General features: G+C 38.7%; 1 protein-coding gene across 1 annotated transcript; it reads left to right on the top strand.

The window, feature by feature from the left end:
* Nucleotides 1-6,857: 6,857 nt before the first annotated feature.
* On the top strand, nucleotides 6,858-7,975 carry LOC100446502 (olfactory receptor 5B12-like). Its single transcript, XM_009246328.3, is given in 3 exon segments — nucleotides 6,858-7,328; nucleotides 7,331-7,551; nucleotides 7,553-7,975. Coding segments are annotated over 3 exon segments (942 nt in total). The 5' UTR covers nucleotides 6,858-7,030.
* Nucleotides 7,976-16,094: the final 8,119 nt, after the last annotated feature.

Here is a 16,094-nt window from a genome sequence, read left to right on the forward strand (position 1 = left end):
GTCCCATGGGTTGTTCCCTTGATGTAGTATTCTCCCCCTTTTCCTATGGTTGTGGCTTCCTGTGAGCTGAGCTGCTGTGATTGTTTTCTCTTTTCTAGGTCTAGCCAACCAGTTAGTCTACCTGGCCCTGGGCTGCTACTGGGGGTTGTCTGCACAGGGTCCTGTGATGTGAACCACCTACGGATCTTTCAGCCATGGATACCAGCACCTTCCAGTGCAAGTAGCTGGGGGCTGGGTTGGGAGGGGGGGTGTGGGGCAGTGAAATGGACTTGGTGAGGATTCTTAGCTTTGGTAGTTTAATGCTCTGTTTTTGTGCTGGTTGGCCTTCTGCCAGGAGGTGACACTTTCCAGAGAGCATCAGTTGTGGTAGTATGGAGAAGAACTAGTGGTGGGTGGGGCCCTAGAACTCCCAAGATTATATGCCCTTCAGCTACCACAGTAGGTAGGGAAAAACCATCAGGTGGGGGCAGGGCTAGGAGTGTCTGAGCTGAGACTCTCCTTGGGCGGGTCTTGCTGTGGCTTCCGTGAGGCATGGGGGTGAGATTTCTCAGCTTATTAGAATTTTGTACCTAGGAGGATTATGGCTGCCTTTGCTGAGTCATGCAAGTTGGTAGGGAAGTCAGGGAAAGCCAGCAGTCACAGGCCTCACCCAGCTCCCACACAAACTGAAGGACCAGTCTCACTCCCACCATGCCCCACCCCAACAGCCCTGAGTCTGTTTTTAGGTGGTGGGGGAAACGGGCTTGAAAACTCACCCCAGGCTACCTGCCTCCCATCTTTGAAAGAAAGGGGTTTGGTTGTTCCCCTGCCTGTGGAATCTGCACACCAGATTTGCACCCTCCCCAAAGTTCTGGCCAGGAGGCTTCTTGCCCCATTCAAATTGTTATAGAGCTCAGCTAAAGATTTCCTTCTCCCTGTGTAGTTTTACCCCCTGCTCCTATGGCCAGCCTTCCAAGGACCCCTGTGGTGCCAAGCAGGAATGGGCTGTTTGGGGACCCAGCGAGCTCCTAGGACCTTTCTGATCCTTCCTTTACCCCTGTATTTCACTCAGCTCTCTAAATTGACTCAGCTCCAGGTAAGGTCAGAACCTTCTCCCACAAACAGACCTTCAATTTCTCTAGTAGGTGGTGTGTGTTCAGGACAGGAGGTCTCCCTTTCCCACTTCTGCAGTTGGGGCACTCATGGTGTTTGGAATATCTCCCAGGTCCTGCTGGAGCAGTCCACTTCTTTCAGAGGGTCTGTGGGTACTCTTGAGATTGATGGTTTGTTTTTGCAGTTGATCTGGAGCTTAAATTCAGAATGTGAGCCTCCACACTCTGCTCTGTCCAGAACTATAATCTAGTCCTGCCTCCCCTCTGCCATGATGATCTCCATAGGCTTCCTTCATTTCTTTTTATCCTTTTTACTTATTTTCTTCTCTGATTTTATTTTTTCAAATAATCTATCTTCAAGTTTACAAGTTCTTTCTTCTGTTTGATCAATTCTGCTGATGACCTGCATTTTTATTTTATGCATTGTATTCTTCCACTCCAGGCTTTATGGAGTTTTTAAATTTTTAATCTCTTTGTTAAACTTCTTGTTTTGCTCATTTGTTATTTTACTGGTTTCAATTTGTTGTCTCTCTGTGTTCTCTTTTAGTTTGCTGAGCCTCCTTAAGACAACTATTTTGAATTCTTTGTCAGGCAGTTTGTAGATCTCCATTTCTTTGGGGCTTATTACTGGGAAATTATTATTACTACTATTATTTGAGACAAAGTCATGCTCTGTCCCCAAGGCTGGAGTACAGTGACACAATCATGGCTCACTGCAGTCTCAAATTCCTGGGCTCAGGTGATTCTCCTGCCTTAGGCTCCCTGGTATCTGGAACTACAGACATATGCCACTATGCCCACCTAATTTCTTTATCTTTAGTAGAGACAGGATCTTGCTATGTTGCCCAGGCTGCTCTTCACTTCCTGAACTCAAGCATTTCTCCTGCCTTGGCCCCTCAAAGGGCTGGGATTACAGGCATGAGCCACTATGCCTGGCTGATATTATTCGTGGTAATATATTTCCTTGTTTTTTCATATATCCTGTTATCCTTCATTGATGTTTGCACATTTGGTAGAACAGTCACCTCTTCCAGACTTTATGTGCTGGTTTCACTGGGAAAAGGCTTTCTCTTAAGGGAGAATGCTATGGCACTGACTGGGAGAGATGTGGCAGTTTGGGCTCTGGCAAGGGTGCAGTGGTATAGTCTTTGTGCTGCTCTGTCAACTTAGGTTGGCATTGGTGAAGATTGCAGGAATTTTTAGAAGCCAAGACTGTGGGTATCAATAGCAGCAGTAAGAGCTAATGGGGTCTTCAGTGGTGAAAGCAACTAAGGTCTTCTCAATCTCTTTTTATTCCACAGGAAAATCATGGCTGAGGAGATCACTTTTGGCACAGTGTCCAGTGGGTACACTTGTAGTTGTGGGGACACTGATATCAGATGCATGGTGCTTGTGCAACAGTCATGGAGCCAAGATCTGAAGCATGGACATGCACACAGGCACAATCACTCTGGAGTCTGAAGTGTTGATGACATGAATGCCTTGGGTGTAGATGCCCCACTGCTGCATTGATAACTGTGTGTGGGGCACAGATGCTTGTGAAGCAGCTGAGAAGCTGGGGGCCAAAGTCCAGGCATGTGCAGAGATACAGTGGCTCTAGGGTCCAGAGTGTAGGTTTGCTCAGAGCTACAGTGGCTCTGGGCTCTGGGCCTCAGGCTGCTCAATATTGTAGTGGAGTTGGTGCATGGAGTGTGTATGCACACACAGCAACTGGGGCTCTAAGGTGTGGGGTGTGGCTAACCTATAACAGTAGTGGCTCCAGTGTTTGAGGCATGTGCAAAGTTGGAAGGAATGGTGGCTTTGGCCATGGGGCAACAAAACAGTTGCCCCTTCTAGAAGCAGTGGTCCAGCAGTGTTTCCTTTTCTGGGGGCTCCATGGTGGGGATGGCTGTTGATTATCTTGGTAGTGAAAGATGGCAGTGTTCTCTGTAGAGCAGGTTGCTGGGAACAATGGTGGCACTCATAACATGGTTGATAATGCTAGAACTTGCTTTTCTTTGTTCCTAGACATCTCTAGACATGTCAGATAATACTTATCTCCAACAGTCTTTTCTATGTGGTTATTCCCCTCCCGCCTTTTTTGTTTCACTATGTTGCTACAGGTTTTTAGATGGTCCCTTGAGTCTTACTAAGCCTATTATCATTCATGGATAAATATTGGTTGATTTTTTGTGTGAGGGGAAGATGATTGTATCTCCTATTCTGCCATCTTGTTTATGTGTCACTCTGTTTGTTTTGTTTGTCAAGGTTTCTTTAGTGGAGGATGCTGAAATAGAAATTGACAAGGAAGAGGCCTAGTTATGAAGAAAACATACTGGCTTCTTTTAGATTTTGTTAACTTTCTTGAAACTTGGGTCCTTTACTACATACATTTCATTTCATTTGGAATGATCTTTTCCATACTAGTTCTTTGTCATTTTTAAACTTGGCTGAAATTTTTTTTTTTTTTTTTTTTTTTTGAGATGGAGTCTCTCTCTGTCCCCTAGGCTGGAGTGCAGTGGCGTGATCTCGGCTCACTGCAAGCTCCGCCTCCCTGGTTCACGCCATTCTCCTGCCTCAGCCTCACAAGTAGCTGGGACTACAGGTGCCCGCTAGCACGCCCGGCTATTTTTTTGTATTTTTTAGTAGAGAAGGGGTTTCACCGTGTTAGCCAGGATGGTCTCGATCTCCTGACCTCGTGATCCGCCTGCCTTGGCCTCCCAAAGTGCTGGGATAACAGGCTTGAGCCACCGTGCCCTGCCAAACTTGGCTGAAATCTTAATTTTCCAGAGAAAACATTCTGACCAAACAATATAAAGTAGACTTATTTTTTATCTCATTTTTATGTACAGTTACATGCTTATTCCACACATAATTATATATATGTGCATATGTATTTATATGTGTAAATATGCATATTTATGCATGTTTCTTAGGGGGCTTATTTGCTTACCATCTATCTTCTCCATTAGATTTAAACACCATGGGCCCAAGAATGATGTTTATTTTGAATGGGTCTATGTTCTCAGCTCTCATTAGTATGGCTAAAATCCATTTGCAATCAATAAACAGTTGATGAATTAATATTTCTTCTCAATGGTTCAAACATTTAAGGTGAATTAAAAGAAATACTAATCCCTGAAGTCCACATCCCTTATTTAATGATAAAATGTATGTCTCTGTCTCTTAGTATTTATGTCAAATAACAGTCTTGAAGGACATGCTGTGGCTTAATTTGTGCATTACCCAAGAGAATAACTGAAAGTAACATAAATACACTCATGATCTCCCACAACAAGCAGAGCTGAATTTCCATAGATACTTTAATCACCTGATTTCCAGTTATGTGAGATGAAGTGTTTTGTAGCCCTCATAGAGTATGTGTCCCCTGAGAGCTCCATGACCATACAATTACCTCCTGGTTCCCACTTTTAAACTGATCAAGTACCTGTATGATGATTCCATTTGGCTTCATATTAGAGGCAGCAGCCCCAGAACCAGAGTCACTTTGACCATTTATTTATTCATCTGATTGTCAATAGTTATCTAGCAGTAACTATGTCCTTCTCCAAAACTGATATATAGCAAAGAGCCTGCAACAATGTTTAGGAAAAAAAACCAATAATAATTATATTAATTGAGGTTATGATTATCACCTCTTACCAAGTATAAGAAATCATAGGTTTCCTATTCTTTTCTTACCATAGCAGCAGTTTTCAGGCGGGATGTTGTTGGGACTATCTTTTATTATTTTCTTTTTTATAGATTCAGCTATTGATATTCAAATGGGTTAAGAGACTTATCTACAAAGAAGGGGCAGTAAATACAGGAGTAGAGCTCTTGTTAGCTGATTCCAAAGCCAATAGCATTTTTCTTTCAATTTCCCCCTGACTCTAAAGAACTTTAAGCCTTTTGGCCAAACACTAAAGAGCAGTCTCCAAAAAGTTGTTTCCCTTCTTTAAAGGACTTAATTTCTGATGTGACATTCACTTATATTGAAAGTGCTGGACATGAATTTTGTGTTTCTCAGGGAGAAAGGTAAGTCTCTGGATCAAATCTATTGTCTGCACAAAGCTGCAGGGGCAGAGGTAACTAGAAAAATGCATCAAGGTACCCATTTCTCCTTTGGTTTAATCAGAGATTTGGTTCTAATATTTTGACTACTTCTTTTCTCTGTTTCACACATCCAGAGGCTATATATGTTGAGTATTCCTCATCTAAAATATTTGGGAACAGAAGTGTTTTGGATTTTGGATTTTTTTGAATTTTTGAATATTTGCATGTTTATGAGATATATTGGGGATGAAACCCAAATTTAAACACAAAATTCATTTATGTTTTATATACACGTTATATCCGTAGCCTAAGTAATTTTACATAATACTTTAAATAATTTTTGCGCATGAAACAAAGTATGTGCTACATACTTACGTGTGGAATTTTCCATTTGTAGCATCACGTTGGTTCTCATAGTTTTGGATTTGGAAGCATTTTAGACTTTGGATTTTTGGATTAGGCATTCCCAACTTGTGTTTCTAAGCACTAATGAGTTTCTATTAGAATATGTTTACTTATCATGTGACATAAAGAAAAAGCACAAGAAGGCCTCGAGTCCCTGCTTTACAAAGAGTAAGATTACATTACTCTGAGCAATTTATTTAAACTATTTATTTATCAGTTTTCTTTTTCAGAAAATATGATAATATTAGTTCTCCTAATTCCAGAATTGTTGAGATAGTCAAATGGAATATCAACATAAAATTTTACCATAATCTGGAAGCCCATACTAATATTTTTTTAAAAAGAGAGACAGAAGGAATGGTGATTAATAAACGAGGAAGAAATCAGGCTTACAAGCCAGTTATAAAATGCACTGAAATAGAGATGTGCAAAATTACATAAGGCACAACTAACTATTGGAATGAGGAGACCTAATCTCATGTTCTAATTCTGCCACTAAAAACATTTGGTCATTGGTCACACAATTTATTAACTATATTATGGACTGACTGATGGTCTGCAGTGTAGATGCGATTAACATCTATCACACAGTTCTGAGCAAATAAGAAAACACTTCTCTCTCCTTGGGAATGGAGAATAAGAATATTCTGAACTTAAACATAATATTTATCAGTTTAGATATCTATCTGGTCAGGAAATGTATCTCATGCATTAATGTAAACCTGGCAATTAGCACACAACATGGTGCTCCATTCGAAATTAGAGGTTGTAGAGAGAATGAAGAAATGAACACATCCAGAGATTTATGTTGATTGGTCAATTGGTTGGTATTACTGAAGAGTCATGTTCCTTTTTAACTTTTTGAAGATTTTTTTAAGGGTTGTAAGTAGTTATAAATATTTGTGGATCCAGTTATTATCATTTAACTGAGATCCAGAAATGTAGGTTATTTACATGAAGCCAAGAAAACTGGTAAGTATATTTGATTCCTAATTTTGTGCTATTCCATTCTTCACATTGACTTACAATGATAGATTTAATTACTCCATCAGGCAGTCAGTCAATTAAATAAATTACTATCTTGTGCCCAGTTTAGATTGAATGTAAAATATTTAAAGGAATTTTTCTTTGTGATAAAGAATTAAGGCTTTAATTCAAAGTGACTTGGCTTTATATTTCACCTGTTCCAATTAAGTAGCCTGATGATCTTGTGTGAATCTTTCCTTTTCTGTACCTTAGTTCAGTAATCCATGAAATTAGGAGTTTGGGATGGATTATCTCCAACATCATTTTATTAAGAATGCTCTATGAATTATTGTAATTTAAAGTTGCATTTTGTGGTCATGGACATGTTTTAGATCCGGGACTCCTGGAAACAAGTAATTGCAATACTGGAACAAAGCAAAAAATGGGCATGCTGATTTATCTCAGTAGTCCTCCCTCCATTTATCATTCTGATTCTGTCTTTTCATTTCTACAGGGCAGCTACATAATTCCCAATGGAGAACAACACAGAGGTGACTGAATTCATTCTTGTGAGGTTAACTGATGACCCAGAACTGCAGATCCCACTCTTCATAGTCTTCCTTTTCATCTACCTCATCACTCTGGTTGGGAACCTGGGGATGATTGAGTTGATTCTATTGGACTCCTGTCTCCACACCCCCATGTACTTCTTCCTCAGTAACCTCTCCCTGGTGGACTTTGGTTATTCCTCAGGTGTCACTCCCAAGGTGATGGTGGGGTTCCTCACAGGAGACAAATTCATATTACACAATGCTCGTGCCACAAAATTCTTCTCTTTGTAGCCTTTATCACTGCAGAAAGTTTCCTCCTGGCATCAATGGCCTATGACCGCTATGCAGCATTGTGTAAACCCCTGCATTACACCACCATCATGACAACAAATGTATGTGCTTGCCTGGCCATAGGCTCCTACGTCTGTGGTTTCCTGAATGCATCCATTCATACTAGGAACACTTTCAGGCTCTCCTTCTGTAGATCCAATGTAGTTGAACACTTTTTTCTGTGATGCTTCTCCTCTCTTGGCTCTCTCATGTTCAAACAACTACATCAGTGAGATGGTTATTTTTTTTGTGGTGGGATTCAATGACCTCTTTTCTATGCTGGTAATCTTGATCTCCTACTTATTTATATTTATCACCATCCTGAAGATGCACTCATCTGAAGGATGCCAGAAGGCCTTTTCCACTTGTGCTTCCCACCTTACTGCAGTTTCCATCTTTTATGGGACAGGCATTTTTATGTACTTACGACCTAGCTCCAGCCATTTCATGGGCACTGACAAAATGGCATCTGTGTTCTATGCCATAGTCATTCCCATGTCGAATCCACTGGTCTACAGCCTGAGGAACAAAGAGGTTAAGAGTGCCTTTAAAAAGACTGTAGCGAAGGCAAAGGCCTCTATAGGATTCATATTTTAATTATAAAGAATTCACAATAAGATAATTTTTTCCACCTCATATTAATCTTTGTCTACCAAGTCCAATATTTGGGTTTCCTCATGGACAGTTTCTATTGACTGTTTTCTTAAATATATGAATTGGCCATACTTTCTTCATTCTTTAAGTGACACTTTTTTTGTTGTTAAAATCTGGACATTTTAGATAATAAAAAATAGCATATTCTAAAAATCAGATCTCTCCTCCCATCTAGGCTTTGTTTTTATTGGTGGTGCTTTTGTTTGTTTAGTGATTTTCCTGAGTTACTTATGTTAATTCTGCATTTCTTGTTGTGTGTGGCCACTGAAATTTCTACTCAGTTAGGTTAGTGGTCAACTAACAATTGGATAGAGATTTTTAAGTGCTTTAAATTGCTAATTCTCTGAAGCCTTATGCATGGGCTTTGCATGTGTGTGTTGGAGCATGTTTTCAGTGCTCCAGCAGTTTAAATTCTGCCTTTAATCTTCATGTCCTCTGTGCAGAGCCTCAAGGTCAGCCACAAATAAAACATTAGGTCCTCTCAGGTCTTTCCTGTGCATACATAAGGCCTTGCCCATATGCATGATTTTTGTAATCCCCAGAAATGGGAGCTTTTCAAAGCCCTCTATGGATTTCTAAAGCCTTCATCAATTTTTTTTAAGAGTTTGGTTAGATTATTGTATGCTCCAACTGATATTTACATTTTCAGGCAATTGCAATGTTAAACAATTGCTGCTCAACACTTTGACAAACACTCTAGGAATAAAACTTTTTCACTGAGTGAACTGAGTCTGGTGAAATAGAGACAAAATTGTGAACGGGGTTTTCCTAGGAAGCTGCCAAATAGGTGAAACAGTGACAATTCTCTGGGAAGCAGGACCATTAGCAATCTCCAACACATTTTGTTCACTTCGGTGGTTGTTAGGCCAATGTTTTTTTCAGCTACCATAGTTCCATGTGTGCTGGTTTTCAAGGTTACCACAGAGCTGGTGGATAAAGCAAGCTAACATGCCACAAAACTCACCATTGATACTGAGATTCAGTCATTATTTTTGAATGAATACTCCTTGAATTGTTGCATGTCCTTGCTTAGTTTCTAGAGTTTCAAACATTTTTATTATACACAGTTTTGCCTGTGTTATAATTGCTTTTATGGAAGAGCAGATTTTTGGAGGTCCTTGCTTTGCCATTCTGGAAATGTTTATTCTACCCTTTAAATTTTTATTTATTTATTTTTTATTTTTGACACAGAGTCTCACTCTGTTGCCCAGGGAAAAGTGCAGTGGCACCATCTCAGCTCACTGCAACCTTCACCTCCTGGCTTCAAGCTATTCTCATGCCTCAGCCACCTGAGTAGCTGGAATTACAGGCATGCACCACCATGCCTGGCTAACTTTTTGTATAGTATTTTTAGTAGAGACGAGGTTTCACCATGTTGGCCAGGCTGGTCTTGAATTCCTGGCCTCAAGTGATCTGCCTGCCTTGGCCTCCCAAAGTGCTGGGATTACAGGCATGAGCCACCGTGCCTGGCCTTATTCTATCCTTTTAAATTTAAGCTTCCTCTGTTATAATCCTCTCTGAGAAAATTGTTTTTTTTCATAATATATATTATAATTTATAATTATATATTTATCTGTGAGTTTAAGTTTTTAATGTCTCCCCATTAGACCAAAGGCTATTTACACAGGGACTTTTTTGTTTTGCTCTGTATACTATGAATTTAACAAAATGGCTAACACCTATACGTGTCATATTCAGATTGCTGAAAACCAAATATAAGAAGAAAATTATAAATACATTCAGAGGAAAAAAGACACATTACACACAGAGGATCAAAAACAAGATTCACCGCAGATTTCTCATCAGAAACAGTGCATGCCAGAAAATATCTGTTGAATGCTGAAATAATAAAGAAACCCTGTTAAACCAAGTGAATATATTCAAAAATAAAAGAGAAATAATATTTTTCAGACACACATGCTGAAAGTTCATTGTCAGCAGCCCTTCACTGCAAGAAATATTGAAGGAATTTCTTCAGGCATAAGAAATATGATGCCAATTGGTAATTTACATTGGTGCAAAGAAATGAAGAGGACTGAAAATGAGATAAATGAAGATAGAAAACAGACATAAGACCTACTCTTTTTTTGTTTGTTTTTTTTTTTTGAGCCGGAGTCTTGCTCTGTCACCCAGGCTGGAGTGCAGTGGCGCTATCTTGGCTCACTGCAACCTCCGCCTCCTGGGTTCACACCATTCTCCTGCCTCAGCCTCCTGAGTAGCTGGGACTACAAGTGCCTGCCACCATGCCTGGCTAATTTTTTTTTTTGCATTTTTAGTAGAGATGGGGTTTCACTGTGTTAGCCAGGTTGGTCTCGATCTCCTGACCTCATGATCCACCCGCCTCAGCCTCCCAAAGTGCTGGGATTACAGGCGTGAGCCACCACGCCCGGCCAAGACCTACTCTTTTTGTATTTTTAATTGTTTAGAAGATGATTGTCTAAATCATAAATAGTAGGAATATACTGTATATTTATTTATAGAAAACATAAAAAGAAAATGTATAACAATAATATAAAGTATTAGAGTGCATAATTGGCAGTATATGTTTGCAGCATCCTTAAACTACTCGTAAAATGGCACAGTATTATAAAGAAGCATACTTTCATGAATTCTAAACATATATTGTAAACTCTAGGGCAATAACTAAAACAATTTTTAAGAGAAGTATTTAATAATAAGTTAATAGTGGAGGAGATAAAACGGAATCATAAAGATAGTTAATAATTTAAAAAGGAAAAGAAGACAAAAGAAACAAAAGATGGGAAAAATAGAAAAAAAACTAGGAAGATTGTAGGTTTTTTTGTTTGTTTGCTTGTTTTGTTTTTGTTTTTTGAACAGAACTGTGCTCTGTCACCCAGACTGGAGTGCAATGGTATGAGCTCAGTTCATGGTAACCTTTGCCTCCCGGGTTCAAGAGATTCTCCTGCTTCAGCCTCCCAAGTAGCTGGGATTACAGGTGTGTACCACCATGCCTGGTTAATTTTTGCATTTTTAGTAGAGACAGGGTTTCACCATGGTGGTCAGGCTGGTCTTGAACTCCTGGCCTCAAGTGATTCGCCTGCCTCGGCCTCCCAAAGTGCTGGGATTACAGGCATGAGCCACCCGTGCCTAACCTGATGTTAGATTTTGATTCATTGTGTCAACGAGTACATTAAATATAGTGTAAACTCAGCAAATTGAAAAAGAACGTTAGATAATTTTTTTTAAAAAAAAAAGACCCACTGCATGCCGCCTACAAGAAATTTACTTTAAATATGAAGGCATAAAATTAGTGTACTTGAAATAAGCCAACTGGTATACTTGAGCTTGTTTTTTTTTTGTCATTTTCCAGTATAATAACCTACTAATATGAATTGGTATTTAATAAGAAAGCCTGAGAACTGAGCCAAATATGCTCCTCTTTCATGGCTTTTCTTTTTATTTTCTTTCCCAGCGAATTGACTTGGAATTCCTCTACTGAACATAGTTGATAAAACATCATGGCCAGTGCATAAGTAAGTTGAGATAATGTGAGTAAGCAGAGACAAAGAAGGATGTCTGTTTTCCCCATATTTAAGACATGGCATTATAATGTCATCTCTTTGATGTTTGGTATGTGGTGCCAAGGAGTCTAGTCATGGCCTGCTTGGGAGTTTAAGAGATATGACAAGGCATTTCATAACAGAGCAGAAGTGTCAGTGGAACCTGGTAAGTGTCTCTCCACCATCACTATCCCTGCCTATCATGAATGTGGGTGGTATGTGGGAGAGAGAGGTGACAACCTTGGATGTACACAACAGAAATCAACTCTGGCTAACTTAAACAAAAAAGAATTTATTTGAAGAATAATGGTGTGCTCCCAGAACCAAGGAGAAAGTTGGATAATTAAGCTGGAAATAATTAAAGGAAGAGAGAGTGCAGAAACCAGAGGCAAGATCAAACCACTGGAACAGTTTGGTTAAAACAATTCTTCCAGCACGTTGACCACTTCCATCCTTTTACACTAGTACCTTTGGTCACCACTATCAGTGGTGCTTTTAGACTTTTGTTAATGCCACAAGCCACAATATGCAGTACAAGTAAATTCTAACTATCCTGACTTCCGGGTGTTACTCATTGCATACTGTTGACTGAGACAAGTTTGCTGGCAGCTAAGCTGTGAGCATGGTAAGCAGAATTTCAAAAAGAACTGTTCTCATTTATATAGCATCCTCGTACAGTTGCACTGTTCTTTGTGTTTTACATATCATAACTCGTTTGATCCTGACAACTCCATGGCAAGGTAGTATTGCTGTTATTATCATTTTATTAATGAGGAAAGTATGACTTAATGACATTAAGACATTTGCCCATGTTCCAGGACAATTTAGGCAGAACCAGGATTTGAATCCATGTCATCCTGAAAACTGTTTTTTTGTTTGTCTCTTTGTTTCTGTTTTGTTTTTTGTTTTGTTTTGAGATTGGATCCTACTCTGTTGCTTAGGTTGGAGTGCAGTCGCCATCTCAGCTCACTGCAGCCTATGTTTCCCAGGTTCAAGTAATTCTCTTGCCTCAGCCTCCTGAGTAGCTGGGACTACAGGCAGGTGCCACCATGCCTGTCTAATTTTTGTATTTTTAGTAGAGACAGGTTTTCACCATGTTGGCCAGGCTGGTCTTGAACTCCTGACCTCAAGTGATCTGCCCACCTCAGCCTCCCAAAGTGCTGGGATTACAGGCATGAGCCACTGTGCCCAGCTGAACACTATTATACAGTTTTCCACCAGGTTTCACATAGTAGGAAACTATAAAACAGTTCTTAAACAGTGTTACACAGTCCTCCACTAAGTTTCACGTGGCAGGAAACTATAAAAAATAGGAAGAGTTGGGGTAAAGGACTTCCAGAAAAAAATGTTATATGTCTGCTTCTGGTGGCCTTGTTATAGACTATCTCTGCATAAAAATACATCTGGAAAGTTTTTGATGAGTCCTAGTGTTGTTCGACTTTATATCTCAGTGGATAAATTCAATACGCTACAGATACAAGTGTTTCCCAATTTGCTTTGTCAGCTTAAACAGTGTACATTTTAATTCTCTTCTGTTTTATTTTTAGCTTGTTAATTATTTAAAACAACTCCAACCTCATAATTATGTGGCAAGATATTTGGAATTAACTCGTCGTGGCTTCCAATGTCCCTAAGGGATATATTATGTATTTTGGAGATAATGAACACTCTTAGAAACGAATGGAGGCTCTTTCACAAAAAAGTATGACTTTATAATTTTTTTTATAGCTAGTGTGTTTGTTGACAGTTTAGTATGTACCAGGCTCTGTTTTAAGCACTTTATTAATTTATGTGCTCCTACCAACCATATGCATTAAGCACTACCATCATCTTCATTTTATTTTTATTTGTATAAATTTAATGAATACAAGTAGAATTTTGTTATATGGATATATTGTGCAGTGTTGAAGTCTGTGCTTTTGGAGTAACCATCACCTGAATAATGCAATTGTATTCATTAAGAAATTTTTCAATTGTCACCCCCGTCCCCCTTCCCCCTCCCCCTCCTCCCCCTCCTCCCCCTCCCCCTCCTCCCCCTCCTCCCCCTCCCCCTCCTCCCCCTCCCCCTCCTCCCCCTCCCCCTCCTCCCCCTCCCCCTCCTCCCCCTCCCCCTCCCCCCTCCCCCTCCCTCCCCCCTCCCCCTCCCCCTCCCTCCCCCCTCCCCCTCCCCCTCCCTCCCCCCTCCCCCTCCCCCTCTCCGCTTCCTACCCTTCTGAGTCTGCATTGTCTATTATTTCACACCGTATGTTCATGTGTACACATTATTTCACTTCCTCTTATAATAAGAAGATGCGGTATTTGACTTTCTGCGTTATTTCCCTAAAGACAACAGCTTCAAGTTCCATCCATGTTGTTGCAAAAGACATGATTTTATTCTTTTTTTGTGGTTGAGTGGTATTCCATGGTGTAAGTGTATATATATGTGTGTGTTTATACATATATATATGTGATATATATATATATCACATTTTCTTTATCCCATCGTCTATTGATGGACACTTATGTTGAGTCCATATCTTGGTTATTGTGAATAGTGCTTTGATAAAAATACAAGTGCAGGTATATTTTTTATATAAAGATTTTTTTCCTTTGGATAGATAGCTAGTAGTGGGATTGCTGGATTGAATGGTAGTTCTATTTTTAGTTATTTGAGAAATCTCCACATTGTTTTCCATAGCGCTTGTACTAATTTACATTTCCACCAACAGTGTATAACTGTTCTTTTTTCTCTGCAGCCTCATCCAAATCTGTGATTTTTTGACTTTTTAAACAATAACAATTCTGCCTGGTATAAAATGATATCTTATTGTGATTTTAATTTGCATCTCTATGATGATTAGTGATGTTGAATATTTTTCACGTGCTTGTGGGCGATTTCTATGTCTTCTTTTGAAAAATATCTCTTCATGCCCTTTGTCCACTTTTTAATGTTTTTTCTTACTGTTCTTGTTATTGTTTACTTATTTGAATCCTTTATAGTTTCTAGATTAAAATTAGTCCCTTCTTGGATGCATAGTTTGAAAATATTTTCTCTCATTGTGCAGGTTTTCTATTCACTCTATTCAGCTGTGCAGAAGCCTTTCCGTTTAATCAAGTCATATTTGTTTATTTTTATTTTAGCTGCCTGTGCTTTTGAGGTTTTCATGAATCCTTTGCCTAGCCCAATGTCTAGAAGAGTTTTCCCTAGGTTTTATTCTAGTATTTCTACAATTTCAGGTCTTACAGTTAAGTCTTTAATCCAACTTGAGTTGATCTTTGTATATGGTGAGAGATAGGAGTCAGTTTCATTCTTCTGCAAAGGAAAATTCTATTTTTCCAGCACCATGTATTGAAAAGTGTATCCTTTCTCAAATGCATGTTTTGTCAACATTGTCAAAGATCTGTTGGTTGTAGGTATGTAGCTTTATTTTTTGTTCCTATATTCTGTTCCATTCATCTATGTGTCTACTTAGAAAACAGTATCATGCCGTTTTGGTTTCTACAGGCTTGCAGTGTAACTTCAAGTCAGATAATATGATGACACCAGCTTTGTTCTTTTAGCTTAGCATTATTTTGGCTATTTGAGCTCCTTTTATGATTCCATATGAATCTTATGACTGTATTTTTCTAATTCTGTGAAAAATTACATTAGTATTTTGGTAGAAAATGCATTGAATCTGTAGATTCCTTTGGACAGTATGGTCATTTTTATCATATTGATTCTTCCAATTCAGGAGCATGGAACGTTTTTCCATTTGTTTGTGTCATCTATAATTTCTTTCATCAATGTTTTGTAGTTTACATTGTAGAGGTGTTTTACCTCTTTGTTTAAATATATTTCTAGGTTTTTTTTGCACATATTGTAAATTGATTGATGTCTTGATTTGATTCTCAGCTCAATTCAAACTGAGAATCAAGCTTATAAAGGAATTAAGTAAAGTTTAAGGTTATATAATCAACGTACAAAATTCAGTAGCATTTCTACACAAATGCTACTCATTTTGAAATGCTACTGAATTTTGTATGTTGATTATATAGAAATGCTACTGAATTTTTTATGTTGATTATATAACCCTAAACTTTACTTAATTCATTTATCAGATCTAAGAATTATTTGGAGGAGTCTGTGAGATTTTTTACATATAAATCATATCATCAGCAAACAGAGATAATTTGACTTTCTCTTTTCTAGTTTGAATGCATTTAATATTTATTCTTGCATGATTGCTCTAGCTATGACTTCCAGGGTTATGTTGAATTGGAGTGATGAAAATGGTCATCCTTGTCTTGTTCCAATTCTTAGGGAGAATGAGTTCAAGTTTTCTCCATTCAGTATGCTGTTGGCTATGTGTTTTTCATGTATAGCTTTTATTATTTTGAGGTATGTTCCTTCTGTGTCTAATTTTTTGAAAGTTTTTATCATAAAAGGATGCTGAATTTTATCAAATGCCTTTTCTGCATTTATTTATAGGATCATATGGTTTTTGTTTTCAAATTCTGCTTATGTAATTAATCACATCTATTGATTTGTGTATGTTGAACCATCCTTGCATCCCTGAATA

The sequence above is a fragment of the Pongo abelii genome, chromosome 9, assembly GCF_028885655.2.
Source record: "Pongo abelii isolate AG06213 chromosome 9, NHGRI_mPonAbe1-v2.0_pri, whole genome shotgun sequence".
In the NCBI taxonomy this organism is placed as follows: domain Eukaryota; kingdom Metazoa; phylum Chordata; class Mammalia; order Primates; family Hominidae; genus Pongo; species Pongo abelii.